Source organism: Cinclus cinclus, chromosome 3, assembly GCF_963662255.1.
Source record: "Cinclus cinclus chromosome 3, bCinCin1.1, whole genome shotgun sequence".
NCBI classification, from domain to species: Eukaryota; Metazoa; Chordata; class Aves; order Passeriformes; family Cinclidae; genus Cinclus; species Cinclus cinclus.
Genome location: NC_085048.1, coordinates 43,872,576 through 43,885,859, shown reverse-complemented (window position 1 = coordinate 43,885,859; position 13,284 = coordinate 43,872,576). Strand labels below are relative to the sequence as shown.

The window sequence follows — 13,284 nt, the reverse complement described above, 5'->3', positions numbered from 1 at the left end:
TGGCTCCAGGTGGCCAAACACTCACTGCCTGTAGCCATGGTCTTTCCCATATCTGCCCCATTCCCATTGCCCCTCTTCCCATGCTGTCCACCCCTCTCACTGTCACACCTTTTAGTCCTTCTCTTTAGGGCCCTGAATCATCCTCCTTAATTCAAATCATCCTCCTTAATTTGGTTCACTGGATTGAAAAAAGGGGATTTATGTAGAGCTCCCAGTGGTACCAGCCTGCTCGAGGAGGAAGCTGCATCCCTGGTCATGGGGCAGATTTTTCCCTTTTATTCCCTTCCTTGCCATCCTTCTTCCCATTCCTCATGCTCCTGTGAATTTTTTACCTTGTATTTTATATATTGCTGGGAACTGGTAGAGCCTTGCCCTCCTTGACACCCTCAAGGTGACTGGAGCTGCCCTTCCCACCTCGCCCTCCTCAGTGCTGCAGGTCCTGGTCACTCACTAACCCTGGGTGTAGAATGAGTGAGGTTTGGGTCTTACTTCCAGTAGAAAGTCTGCTACCTCAGACTTGCCAAGACAGGGCTTTGTTTTCTATTAGCTCCTACAACAGGTCTCTGATGTCAGCCTTCAGCTTAGATATTATGAATAAAGATCATGTTTTCTACACTGCAGATTAGCTTTTAGCTGACCTACTGCAGTTTTTGGTCAGACAAGAGGAAGATGTGTCAAAGCGGTCATTCATCTTTTTTGTTTACAGAATATAAGGTGTGATTCAGAATCCACCTCAAGTGAACAGGAGGGATCCTATTGATTTCACTGGGCTTTGGATCAGAGGTTGTGGAGTCCTAAACATGGTGTGAGTTAAGAAATAAAAGCTTAATACTTTAGTAGCATGTCCAGCATGGTGGTGCAGGACAGGGGAAGGGGAGCAGAAGGCCTGAAAGACCAAGGAAATCCCTCAAGACCTCCTAGAAGCCCAGAAATCCTCCCAGGTCCAGTCCATGCTGTCATAATGTGAGGAATGGCTTCACTTCCATTGTGGGATAGAAAAACATATCATTAAAAAGCAGGGCCAAGAAGGACACAGCCTGTGCGCCGGGCAAGACAGTGGCTGCATTTGTTCTAAACCAGTAACCAGATCTGTGCAGACAGGCACAGAGACTATCATTTCCTGGGGACAGCATGTGTTAGGTCCTGTGTTATCCCAGCGAGATGCTGATCACAGATGCCAAGGCACCCAGCGCCCCGTGGTGCCCACCTGTGCTGGCAGGCAGCAGGCAGGGAGGGTCAGCTGGACCTGGGTGTCAGGGGTCTCTCTCCCCAGAGCTGCAGATCCCCGTGGACTCAGTGCTGCCTTTTTTCTGTGCATTTACACAGCACTCCTGTGCTTCAACAGGAACGTGAATATAAGGCGAGCACCATTTAGCCCTTCATTCAGCCTGGCGGCAATCAAGGACAAAAAAAACCATTCAGAATAATTTTTCCTGGTTTGTTGCCCTCACTTGAAAAGAAACAGAGTATAAGGTTTTCAGTGGGGTTTTGGGAAGTTTCATTTTAAAATATTCTGCCATTGCTCATGGACAATTTAGTTTTTAAAAATGAAACACTACAGGCGATTAATCTACCACATGACCTAAGCGTCACTGTTATTTCAGTCACAAGAAAGGTTGAATTTCATGTGGCCAAGATTACTGGGGTTTTAAAAGCATCAGTATCAATTCACTTCTACAATTGCTTTTCTCCATATTTTTGTGCCAGGGCCATAACCACCACTCTGACAGCTCTCTGTGCCTGATCCAAAGTTGCTGACACCAACAGTGGGCTCTCCAATGGCTGTCAGGGGTTTTGCACAGACATCTGCTTGAATCACTGCGTATGCCACGGGGCAACTGATGCACTAGTACCAGTTGTCCCCAGACTGTGATGGCAAACTGAGCAAGGAACTGATGAAATCCATCAGAAAACCACCAAAAAACTGCACCAGCAGTGAGACAAACACCAATTGATGCTGAAACAGCATTTAAACATGGCTATGGAGGTTTTAAACTCAAATCATGCTTGGTAGCTCTACGATCTGGAACTCCACAAGGTGTCACAGGTCTCTTCCCCCTCTCCCCTCCTGCCTCTCCAAGGTGGCAGAATTGCCTCGTGAGCACAGGATTGTACCTGACAGGCCAGATGTGGCCCTGCACCCCTCAGAGCTGCTGGGCAGCACTCCTGCTCCAGCTTTCAGGCTGAAAGCCTGCGCATCCCCAGACAGTGGCCAGAATGAAGGAAGTGCTCTCCTTCTCCCTCTGCTGCTTTGCTCCCAAGAGGGTAAAGGAAGAGCCAGGAAAAGCACAAGGGGAAGGGCACTTCTTCCTCTTTCTCCACTCTGCTAGGAATAAGGAGAGAACAGGAGAGACAAAAAGGGTGGAAAGGCAAGAGACAGAATGAGCAAAGCTATTTCTCCCTAATTCAGTCCTTTTTTTGAAGGCACTGTGATTTTAAATGGATGGAGAGGTATTTTCTTCTATTGCTGAGGCACTATCAGGGAGTGGTTTTGCTTGGCACTGAGGCACAGAAAGCAGGTCAGGCACCTTAAAAATATGAATTTAAGCCTCACTTTCTGAAACCAAAACTCTCACGGCCTTCAAAGGGTAACAATATACATATTTACATTTAACTCATCTACAACAGCAAAACCTATGGGCCTCACCTGATCACAAATCCTCTCAGTACTTTTTAATGTCAGTCTAGTAGATGTGAAATCTTTCCCACATTCCAGTGCCATAATTCTGAAGTTAACCTGCCTGCACCCCCGCTGCCCTGTCTGGGTGCCCCACAGGTGCCATTTGTCCCAACTCTGCCTCTGGTGCTGGAACAGCGGAGCACAGTGACACGACTTCAAGCAAAGCATTAACTGTAGCTCTGGCTCACCGCAGCTTTGCCATAGCCTCCCCAAAGGCCTTTTGCTCATAAGAGAACATTTTGCATTTCATGTTTCACTGTAGATGCGTTTTCAGAGTTTTCTCTGCCTCTTTTTGTCAATGATTAAAGATAACTGGCCGTAGGTGAGTTTGCATTAAATCCAATAGCAAGCATGTTTTATTTTGAGTCTTTTACATAATAGCTTCCAAGCACCAGGACTTATAATTCATCTCATACTGCATTCACAAATTTATCCTCTCAGAGCAGAACCATTAGGAGCAGACTTTTCGATTTCAAAGATGAAAAGATCATGATTTTACTGCAGGAAAAGCATGGATTCAACCAGGTGTCAGACTGGAAATGAATTTTTTTTCAGGATATTTATGTTTTGTTTGGTTATTTGCTTGCTTTGCATATAATCCCATAGCAGTGGGTGGTACTCACATCATCTCCATAAACAAATGATCTGGAAAGCAACCTGATGTTTAATTTCCTTAACCCATCAAACCCTCCTTACCTCATACAGCAGCATGCCAATCTGAAACCTTGACTCAATATTCTGAGTAAATGGGGGGAGGAAGGACGAACTGCTGGTTTTTCTTTCCCACTTTTGTTAAAAGGCAACCAAGCATGACTCTTCCTACCCTGACTAACCTGGGTAGGTGCCAGATGGATTTTTCCTTTCTCTAGGCAATGGCTCAGGAATTTCATCCAGCTAGAGCTGGGGCTGTGGGCTTCTTGCTGGCCTTTTCACTCCAGCCTCCCCTTTCTCGGCTGTTAATACCATCTTTCTCCCCACATCCACTATTAGCTGGACTGTACTGTTTCTTGACAATCAGCTTACAGCAGGGACTTTTCCTGCTAGAAACAAAGAGATGTGCCTGAAAGAAAAGCTTCCAGTCACTCATGGAATAAGAAATTAAAATCCCGAGGCAGTGCCTATGGGAGAAGAATGGATGGCTGACCAAGACATCATGCTGACCTGGCTCTTTAAAAATAGATTTCTTTTATGTAGTTCCCAATATTTATCATGGATAGCTAAGCTTTAGACAACATGATTCTCAAAAATACTGTAGAGTCCACAAGGAAAATCTGATGTGCTCCTTGATTAGAGCATCTCAACCATTTTGGTTTTGTGCCCTACAACAAATCCCAGGACACAACGCTTATGGATTTAGCGCGGGAAATGAGTACCCTTTTCTAATCCCAAAACTGCAAAATTGCTTTCTATACTAACCAAAATATTTAATTGTCAATGCTGTTCTTAATGACCAGAACTACACACTTCAGGGCTTTTCCCTACCTAATTTATACCTTTCTTCCTTCTATTTCCTATCAAACGTGCTCACGTTCAAAAAAGACAAAAAAGAAACAGAAAACCTGAGTTGTACTTCATCACATTATCTGCTCTTGTGGTGTGTAAGCAATGAAGAAAGCATACAATTTTTAATACTCCATGATACTTTGGTAATACTCTAGGTTACCATGCTTTAAAATCTCTCCAAGTATTGAAGAGTTAAATCTTGCTGTGTGTGCTTGTGACCTGGGATGTTAACATTCAGCCAGTGTAGCCTGGCTCCTGCGGGAGAGCCCTGGCATGCAGACCCAGCAGCAGCAACCCAGCCCTGGATCCTGGCTGGCAGCACTCTCCCAGCATGAGCATTTCCCAAACAGAGGAGCCTGCCCTTGCCGAAGCAAACCACACTGGCAAATGGCAGCTAAACCCTAAAGCAAAAAAAAACATTTTTGAGCTGAAGCCTCCAATTTCACCTGAAAGGCTATTACTCTATTTACTCTGAACTACCTTCAGAAAACTCCAAGGATTCCCTCATTCTCAAAAGCATAAACAAGTTTCGGTTTCTCTTTTGTTTAAAAAAATCTCATCTTTTTACTCAGCCAGCATCTGACTTGTGTTGTTAGATTCTGGGTAGGTTTTCACCATTGGGAAAATATTTTTTTAGAGGATCAGCTGTCCCCATTCCTTTCTTTCGTGCTTTTTTTTTGTTTGTTTTTTTTTCTGTCTCTCAAGGAATACTGACTAGCCTGGAAAAGAAAGAAGGTTTCTTGATGGCCAGTTCCAGTGAAATTAGCCTTTGAAATTTGAGCACATTTAAATACAGCATTGTTTCCATAAAGTAAAATGTAGAAGGAATAACACTACCTCTCTGTGAAACACATAGAATCTTCAACAAATAACACTAGTTCCCCCCACCACCCACACCTAGGCTCAACATCATATTTTCACTGAAGGTTCCTAAAATACATCTTCAAAGATAGCAGAGGTACATATTCATTATTTGCCTACTATTTTTTTCCACATACAAATTGAATACAGATTACATCCCTGCCAATTTTGTTTCCAATAGCATAGGAAAAATAAAACTATAACAAATTGCTTTTATTACTTCCTAAAACAAGAATTGAAACTTGTCCAAAAAAGCACATGAAAGACTAACTTTGATGACTTGAGCTTTTGCCAGACACAGCGGTGACATAATAAAGCAAAAACTTAAATGTGTATTAATAGAGGAATAAGCAACTGGGCATTAAAAGAATGCTTGATTTTAATAGCACAATGGGTCAATTGGTTCATTAACGGCTTGCACTAAGTATAAAGCAGATTTTCAATGGAAATATTACATGACTTATATCATATTGTCTCTATTATTAAGTTTCTCCAGCACCAAGAAGCTCTACTGACTCTGGGAGCATCTTGGTGCGCTGTGATGGTTTGTCAGGCCTGATTAGCAGCACAGTAATTAAGCATGGCCTTGAAGAAAGAGCTTCATTTATTTGGCACAGGAATTAAGAGTACACCAGGGAACTGCTTTTTGTGTTTGTCTCGTTCTCTCTCCTTAGGATGTAGCACTGCTATCCCTGAAACCACCAGGAACTTCACAAAGGGTTTAAGAGGGACCAAGACCAGATCTCATGGGTCACCTTGCTTTGGGCTGGGGAGAATTACACTGGTGACAAACTGAACCTTCTAAGTGACACCTGTGGCTGTAAAAAGCATTGTCTTTACCTAACCAGGGGTTGGCTCAGCACACTTGTGGGTAGGAGAGTGCAGGCCCAGTAATGCAGGTGTGGCCAAGATGCTCTGCACTCTGGCCAGTGCGGGGAGCAGGGACTGGCCACCAGCCCTGGGCTGCTGCTTCCTGGCACGGGCTTCTGTGGCTAGCTGACTGAACCTGGAGGCCAGCTCCAACACTGGGTTATCAGCTCATCAGCTCAACTTTCACCGCCTGTTGCACCTGCGGCACCAAGAGCAGCTCTTGGCCTTGAATCCGGGTGGGCAGGCATGGGCTTTAATGGGGATAAAACGCAGCTTGCTCCTCCACTCACCACCCGCCTCTTCTCTGGTTACAACGACAGAAAAAGAAATGTTGTTTCAAAGTAAAACCCCGTGTACTGACTCTCCATAAACACTTCCATTCAGCCAAACGATACATTTTACTTAAGTACAGACGAGAAGAAAGGTGAATGCAAGGGAGAGATCTACCAATGTATCTAAACCTCCCTTTTCGAAAGCCATGCATGAATCTCTTTTAAATGTATTACAATTCATCCTCTGTTTACTTTAGGCAAACAGAAAAACTCATGGTGGAGCACTCATTTTCGCAAGCTAATCAAGAACATTAGGTCCCAACAGATTCATTTAATAGAAATATAATAGGCATTCCTGCTTGCTTTTAATCTCGTCTAGCTGCAAACTCTAAAATGAACAGCGAATTAACCCTGCCTTGGAACAGAGATTCTTTCACAGCTGATATCATCTCTCTTATGGCTTGTAAACACTCCAGGCTCCCTGTATGTGCTTTCCTGGCTTTTGCTCTTTCCCCACAGCAGAGGAGAGGAATGGAGAGGAGAGGAATGGAGAGGAAAGGATGCTTTGGATTGCATGCAGCTATGAAGGGGAGGAATAGGCGAGCTCTGAAGGGAAGACTGCCTGTTAGCAGAACAAAATGCAGCGCCACCACCTGAAAACAAGGCAGAGCTAAAAGGTGGATGGGAGAGTGAGTTTTGGGGTGCTTTGGGGGAAGGGGGTGGGGGGGCTTTCCGTGCATCACCAGCCACTCCCTGCATGGCTCTCCCTGATTTACCAGTGCAAGACAAGGTAGCAAGACAAGGCCATTCACGTGCTGACATAAAATATATGATATTTTTCAAGCAATTTGAGATCTTAAACTGTTCACGGATAGCAGAACTAGCATTAGAACGCTAAAACAGTAAAAAAAATAACCTATCATATTTCATAATGTATGTCATAATGAACAAAAGCCTTTAAAAAAAACTGTTTTCACTGTGCTAAAGTAACAATCTAGACTTGTTGTAAGTATGTTATTCTTACAAGTAGTTCGCAGTTATTCTTGAAGGCAAGTCTTGGAGTTTCCTTAGCATAGTGCTGCTGGGGAAAATTTTCAGCATGTCCATCTTCATCTCTAGCCTGAAGGGAAATATAATGGCCTATTTAGGGACTTACAAATAATGGAAGGAAAAAAAAAATAGCTAAAAGCATAACAGCTCAGATCATTAAAACAGACGGGAATCCCAAAATACAACATTATTAAAAAGTTTCTTTAAATAGTCAGTACACCTTTTAGATATGAGAACTTGGGATGCCGTTTTCTTACATAGCTTAGATTGAACATGCAAATCCATTGTGGAGTAATAATTAAAACAACAAAAGACAAAACCAAAATGAAATATTTGAGCTGGAAACTGAGTAACTCAGGGTTTCAATTTACTCCATTGCATTTTTCAGGATTACATTACATATGTACTCGTTTAAACTTTTTGACATGTTTCAGCAATCCCTAGATAATGTACTTGTATTTTCAGTTTAACAGTAAGGCCAAAAAAAAAAAAAGAATTTTTCATACTCATAATTTACATGTAATACTATTACAAACAAATGGATTCCCCCTCCGTGTTTAAGTGAAGCTTTGAAAGGAGCAGTCATCTAGCGAGAACAATGATCCCTCAGTCAAATGCGGTCAAAATATTTAATGACGAAGATGCATTAAAAGCTACTGGTTATTTGTAACTACACTGTTAATTAAGAAAGCTGAAGTTTAAATGGAGACATTACCAGAGCCCATCAGCAATCCTGCTTGCATATAGTATTTTTTCCCTTCTCATCTCGAGCGTTTTCTGCTTTTGAGTTAAAGCAAAAGGGAGAAGCAGGTGAAAGGAGGAGTGTCAGCAATACGCTCATTACACTGTTCATTTGAGTGACACTTGCACTCCGTTCCGCTCCATCTCATCTGATTCCTGACTGTTCACTCTCTCCCTCTCACAGCCTCCCAAAATTCACAGCTGAGCTGTCTCCCTCACATATGGCTTGCATATAATTATGCACATTCCATTTTACACTGCATTAAAATGATGAGTTCCTGGCTCCCTGCCAACCTATTTAAATCAGCCCCTGCCCAAAGAAGCCAGGGAGAGGAGGAGGGCAGAGGAAGGGTGACCAGATCAGGGGCGAGGGCTGCGGGCAGGGGCGGTGAGGAGCAGGCAGCCCCACCACCCATCCCTCCTGTTGCCCCGTGGGCGTTCCCAGGGCAGGTGCCCAGGGATGCCCAGGTGCCATCCGGGCACACCTCGGTGCCTGTGGCAGGGCTGGCACACCGCTCACCCCTCGCACAGCCAGAGCCGCCTGTCGTCGCGCGTCAGCGCCCGGCACTCAACTCTTCAGTGCTGGCATTTGTGAAAGATATTTACACCTTGCAGGCTCTGCCACTCGTTGGTCTTCAAACAGGCTTCTGCCTCTCCCCGAGGAGGCGGGTTGGGAAAGGGGAGACGTGGGCCAACAGCACTGCCCATTATTAGGAAAACACGCAGGGTCTGCACCTCAGTGAAAGCCCCTTGTGTGACTCGGGCCTCTGCTTGTCAGTCATGGGGAGTGAACACAGTTTACCCAACAGAAAATGCCATTTTTAACAGTGCAAAATTTGCCCAAAGGTGTGTTTTGGGAAGTACCTAAAATTGATGATCTTTAAAAAAACTTAGAAGTAGGAAAGAAGTTTATTCTGTATGTTTCCTAGAAGTTTATAGGCATTTTTCTCTCAATGCTCTCAATAGTTGTGGGGTGAAAAATGTTTAAAATTTTGCTTAAAACCACAGGAAAGAGGATTACTAAGTATCTGAAGTCGCTTTTATATTAACAAAGGTTTAAATGTATTTTTCTAATTATTAGTTTGAAACTGAAATCTCTCTTACCCAATAAATCTACCTCCATGCTGCATGGAATACAAAGTTCAAATCTGACCAGAAAAAAAAAACCTCAAACTTTGTCCTTTCTTTTCTTCCTTGAAGGAATATGGGCAACTCACTGGAGCTCTCCCAGGTCATCTAGAAGACAACTGGGGGATGAATGCCTTAAAAATGCCTTGCACAAATAGAAACAGACCTGTCAGCTAGGGAAAACAGATGCCAAGGGGATGCTCAGTGATGGACAGCTAGGGAGACACTGGTGGGGCACAGGTGTTGTGTGGGGCTCTGGATGCTGTTGGTGCCCCCAGACCCCTGAAATTTTATCTTGGCACCATGCAATGCATTGTGCATGTGACGGCTGGCACATTGTAACCTGCCAGTGACCCTCTGGAGCCTTATCGTGGTGCATGCACACACCTTGTAAAATGAAATGGATATCAGGGTGTTTGGAGTGCATCTGTCAAAATACAGAGACAAACCCCACTGACCTTGACCCACTTACCAAAATTGTCAGTTACACCAAGGTTATTCACCCCTGCTGATGGCAACATGCTCCTGCTCCTACTGATCCAAACCTTGTTTTATTTAATTTTGGATGTCACTAAAATTTCCTAGTCTCAAAACCTGTTTAGCTACATACTGCCATAATTTACTCAGGCAGGAGAAATACACCTAATTTAGCTAGCTGGCTTCCATGGTAAAAAACACCTACTCTGAGCAGTCAGGAGTAATTCTCCGGTATCTTTACATTAATTAATTAATTACTACCGTCTTCCAACTGTAAATAATTTGCAGAAGGAAACACTCTTACAGTGTTCATCACTGTTCTAAGCATGTTAAAAAAGTGGCTCAGAATTCATCTTGCAGTGGCAATATTGTGATGCATCTGTGCCTACACTGACCCACTCTCAATCACTGCTGCACACCTCGTGACTGCCTCGGTTCTCCAGCATCTCACTCACAGCAAGCTGGCACCTACAACTTTGCCATCAGGCCTGGCTGCCATGGTATGCTATTGTTCAGAAGAAAACAACTGCAAAAAAACACCCAAGCCAAATTTGTGATTGCCCCGATTAAAAAAAAAAAAAAAGTGTTAATAGTGCTAAAATCATTATAGGAATGCTCTCATCAAAAAATGTAAGTACTAACTGCTAGATGTGATTGATTACATACATGTAATATATGGGACAACTGCTCTCACAGCACATTTTGCTCCAGGACAAAAATAAAGGCATCAGCTCATGTTCTGAGGCCTGGAACCAGGGTTAGAACTGCTAGTTTTATCAGTGCAAAACTGCTGCAACTTCACTATGGCAGTGCCTCTCCTGGGATTCACTGAATCTCCTAATTCAATACCCTCTACTGGCAGACAGCCGCCTTCCCGCCAGCTGCATGGGATCCGAGAGGGAAAGCAGCCCATGGCCAGCCCCTGGGGACACTGGGCTGGACACTTGACAAGACCAGTGGCACACACTGCCTGAGCAGAACACGCTGCCCAAGGAGTAGTGTTGGTGAAGATGATCTAGTGAGGAAACTGCAGTTGACATGGTGGAGGTGGTTTGGCTATAAGGTCAGCCTGATGATGGGTTGTGTGGGAAATCATGGCCTTTAATTGCAGGTTAGGTATCAGGAAGCCCTTCTTAATGACAGGTACAGCAAAGCACTGGAGCAGATTGCCTAAGGAGACTGTCAAAGCCCCATCACTGAAGTTTATTAAGAGCAGATAAGGCAAACATCTGCCAGGAATGACACGCATGGAGTAGTTCCTGATGTGGGGAAGCTGGACAGATGAGAGCATCTCCTTTCCTATGTCCCTTTTTTTCTGTTTTCTACTGCTGAGCTTCGAAAGAAAATGGCAGGAGGCTAAGGGAAAAAAAAATTAAAAAAAAAAAGCAAACCAGAAGATAGGATCTGAAAGGATCTCTCTGAAAATAGCACAGCATTTGATGTTCAGAGATATGTGTACTCATTAATAAGTGCATGATGACAACTATCTTTGGCTACAGAAACTGTGCTATTTGTTCATAAGCCAGCCAGCCTATATTGGTGAAAGATGCCAATAGTTTGGAAACAGACTACATATTCAGTCAAGATTCCTTTTTTAACACGACGGAGGAAGAACAACCTACAGCGGAATTTCCTCCTTTCCAAAGAGCGCGGATATTTATTTCTCCTTATTCTCAGAGAAAAATTATCTTGATCCAGACAGAGGATCTCTTAGATTCAGTGTAAGTCTTTTGACGCAGCTTTAGCCTTGGGAGAGGAAATCTGTGCATTTTAATATTAAGGGCAGGATCTTACGATAGTGTAAGTCACAAGGCAGGTTGAACCAAATAATTTATTAAGATGGAACTTGTTAATGCAAAGCTTCCACTAAAATGGGACAATGCATTTGCAAGAAAATCCTACTGCTTAGTCCACAGAACTCTAATGCCACTTTAACCAAAAGCACCTAACATTAAGAGCAACAGTCACTTGAGTAAGGCAGAGTGACAGAATATTAGTCTGCTTACTCGGGATAAAATTGCCACCTAATTTCCATAAATGTCCTTTGAAACAGATGAAACATGGGAATGTTACCCCCAGATATGTTAAAGGCAGCAGGCATTAGCTGAATGTCTCTGGTAGCACAGAGAATAAGCTGCAAGGAGCTGAATAGCGTTGCTATAGAAGTGCAGATAATTGCATCGAGGCTCCTGTCCCGTGGCGATGAACAGAGCAAATTCACATCACCCTTAATACTATTGTCTCCAGAGGCTGGCTGCAGATGGGAACTGAAAGCTCTGTTTCCGTTTCCACCACAAAGGTTATCTCTCCTTTCACTGAAACTCGAAGGAAGTCCTCGGGGAGACCCTAATCCTTGAAATTCTAGTTCCTGTGCATTTCTGTTGTCCCAGATAATCGATTATCATGCTCTCTACATTCACTGTACCAGCAATAGTAAAAATAGTACTAAACTTCCACCTGCTGGGTATTTTTTTCCCAGAAATACGAACATCCTGGCTGTGAGCTGGGTGGTGGGGGAGCCCAACTTCAGGGTCCTGGGTGGGGGTGCTGTGCTGCAAATGGAACAGGGCCAGGGAAGATGGTCCAGAGAGGATGCTACCCAGTTCAGCAGCCACGCAGATACAGGAATGAGCAACCCCTCAGCTCAGAGAAAGTCTTCCCTCAGGAAAAGCTCCTATTAATGTTTGATGAGAGATTTTCTCTTCACAAGGATTTCAAGATTTTCCTGAATCACAGAGTGATGGAATAAGCAGTATTTATTTACTTGTTGCCTCTCTCAGCTGCACTCTATTCACTAAACTCTACAGTTGTAATATTTCACCACTCCAAACCTCTAAAATCTTCTCAAGATTTTTGAAAAAGTCACAGGTATTTTGAAAACATGTCCAAACAAGGTTTCATAAAATCTCCCAAGACTCACATTGGTGAAAGGAAAGGACCTAAAGGCTGGTTGTTTATCAAGGTTTTATCATTTACATCCCACAAAAATTGAAATTATCCCTTTAGCCTGACATCTGGTGACCAGTACAGGGTGGAGGTGACCACTCTACCCAACATTTTCCAGCCTGGAGTCTCTTTCCTAGCAGTGACTCTCTGCACACTTGGTGGTGGTCTATGGAGAGCTTGCAGGTCACGTGCTACTAAGTCCCCTTGTTTCCAGCTGCTAAAATGCATTTAAAGACAGCTAAAAATACATTAAATACTTTCCTAATGTTATTTTTCCATGTAAGCAACTGCTGCAGTCACCACAGGAATGTTATTTGATCGCCAAGAGGAGGGGAAGTGGTCTGCGAGACAATCTGTCTACTGGAGGTGATCTACAAAGTTAAAAAGAAATTGGAAGTATGCCCTCTTGTAACTTCTCTATTAAGTATGCAAAGGAAAACCAGAAGGGCTTTTGCTGACTTGTTGCCTCCTCTCCTCTCCCCAAACATGCCACACGAACACATGCACCAACACACACATGCACATCTCCACCCATTACCTAAGTTAGGAACTGAGACCTGGTTTATGCTGGAAGAAGGCACCAGTGGATAGAAACCAGCAGAACAACATCACCGTGACAAGCCAAACCTTGGGACTGCACACGCAGCCCTTGCCAGGTCCTGAGAAGAGGGCACACTGCAAGGAGACAGGTTTTGTTGCCATTTTGTTGCCTGGGGTCTCTCCATAGACTTCCTTGAAATTTCTCCCTGGCACTCA

The 13,284-nt window shown here is 43.7% G+C and overlaps 1 protein-coding gene across 1 annotated transcript in view; it reads right to left on the bottom strand.

Moving 5' to 3' along the window:
- SOBP (sine oculis binding protein homolog) overlaps window positions 1-13,284 on the bottom strand; it is a 99,141-nt gene that overhangs the window by 28,777 nt on the left and 57,080 nt on the right. The window contains exon 5 of the mRNA XM_062488716.1: window positions 7,211-7,306. Coding sequence (XP_062344700.1) covers window positions 7,211-7,306 — 96 coding nt within the window. The remainder of the gene's footprint in view (window positions 1-7,210; window positions 7,307-13,284) is intronic.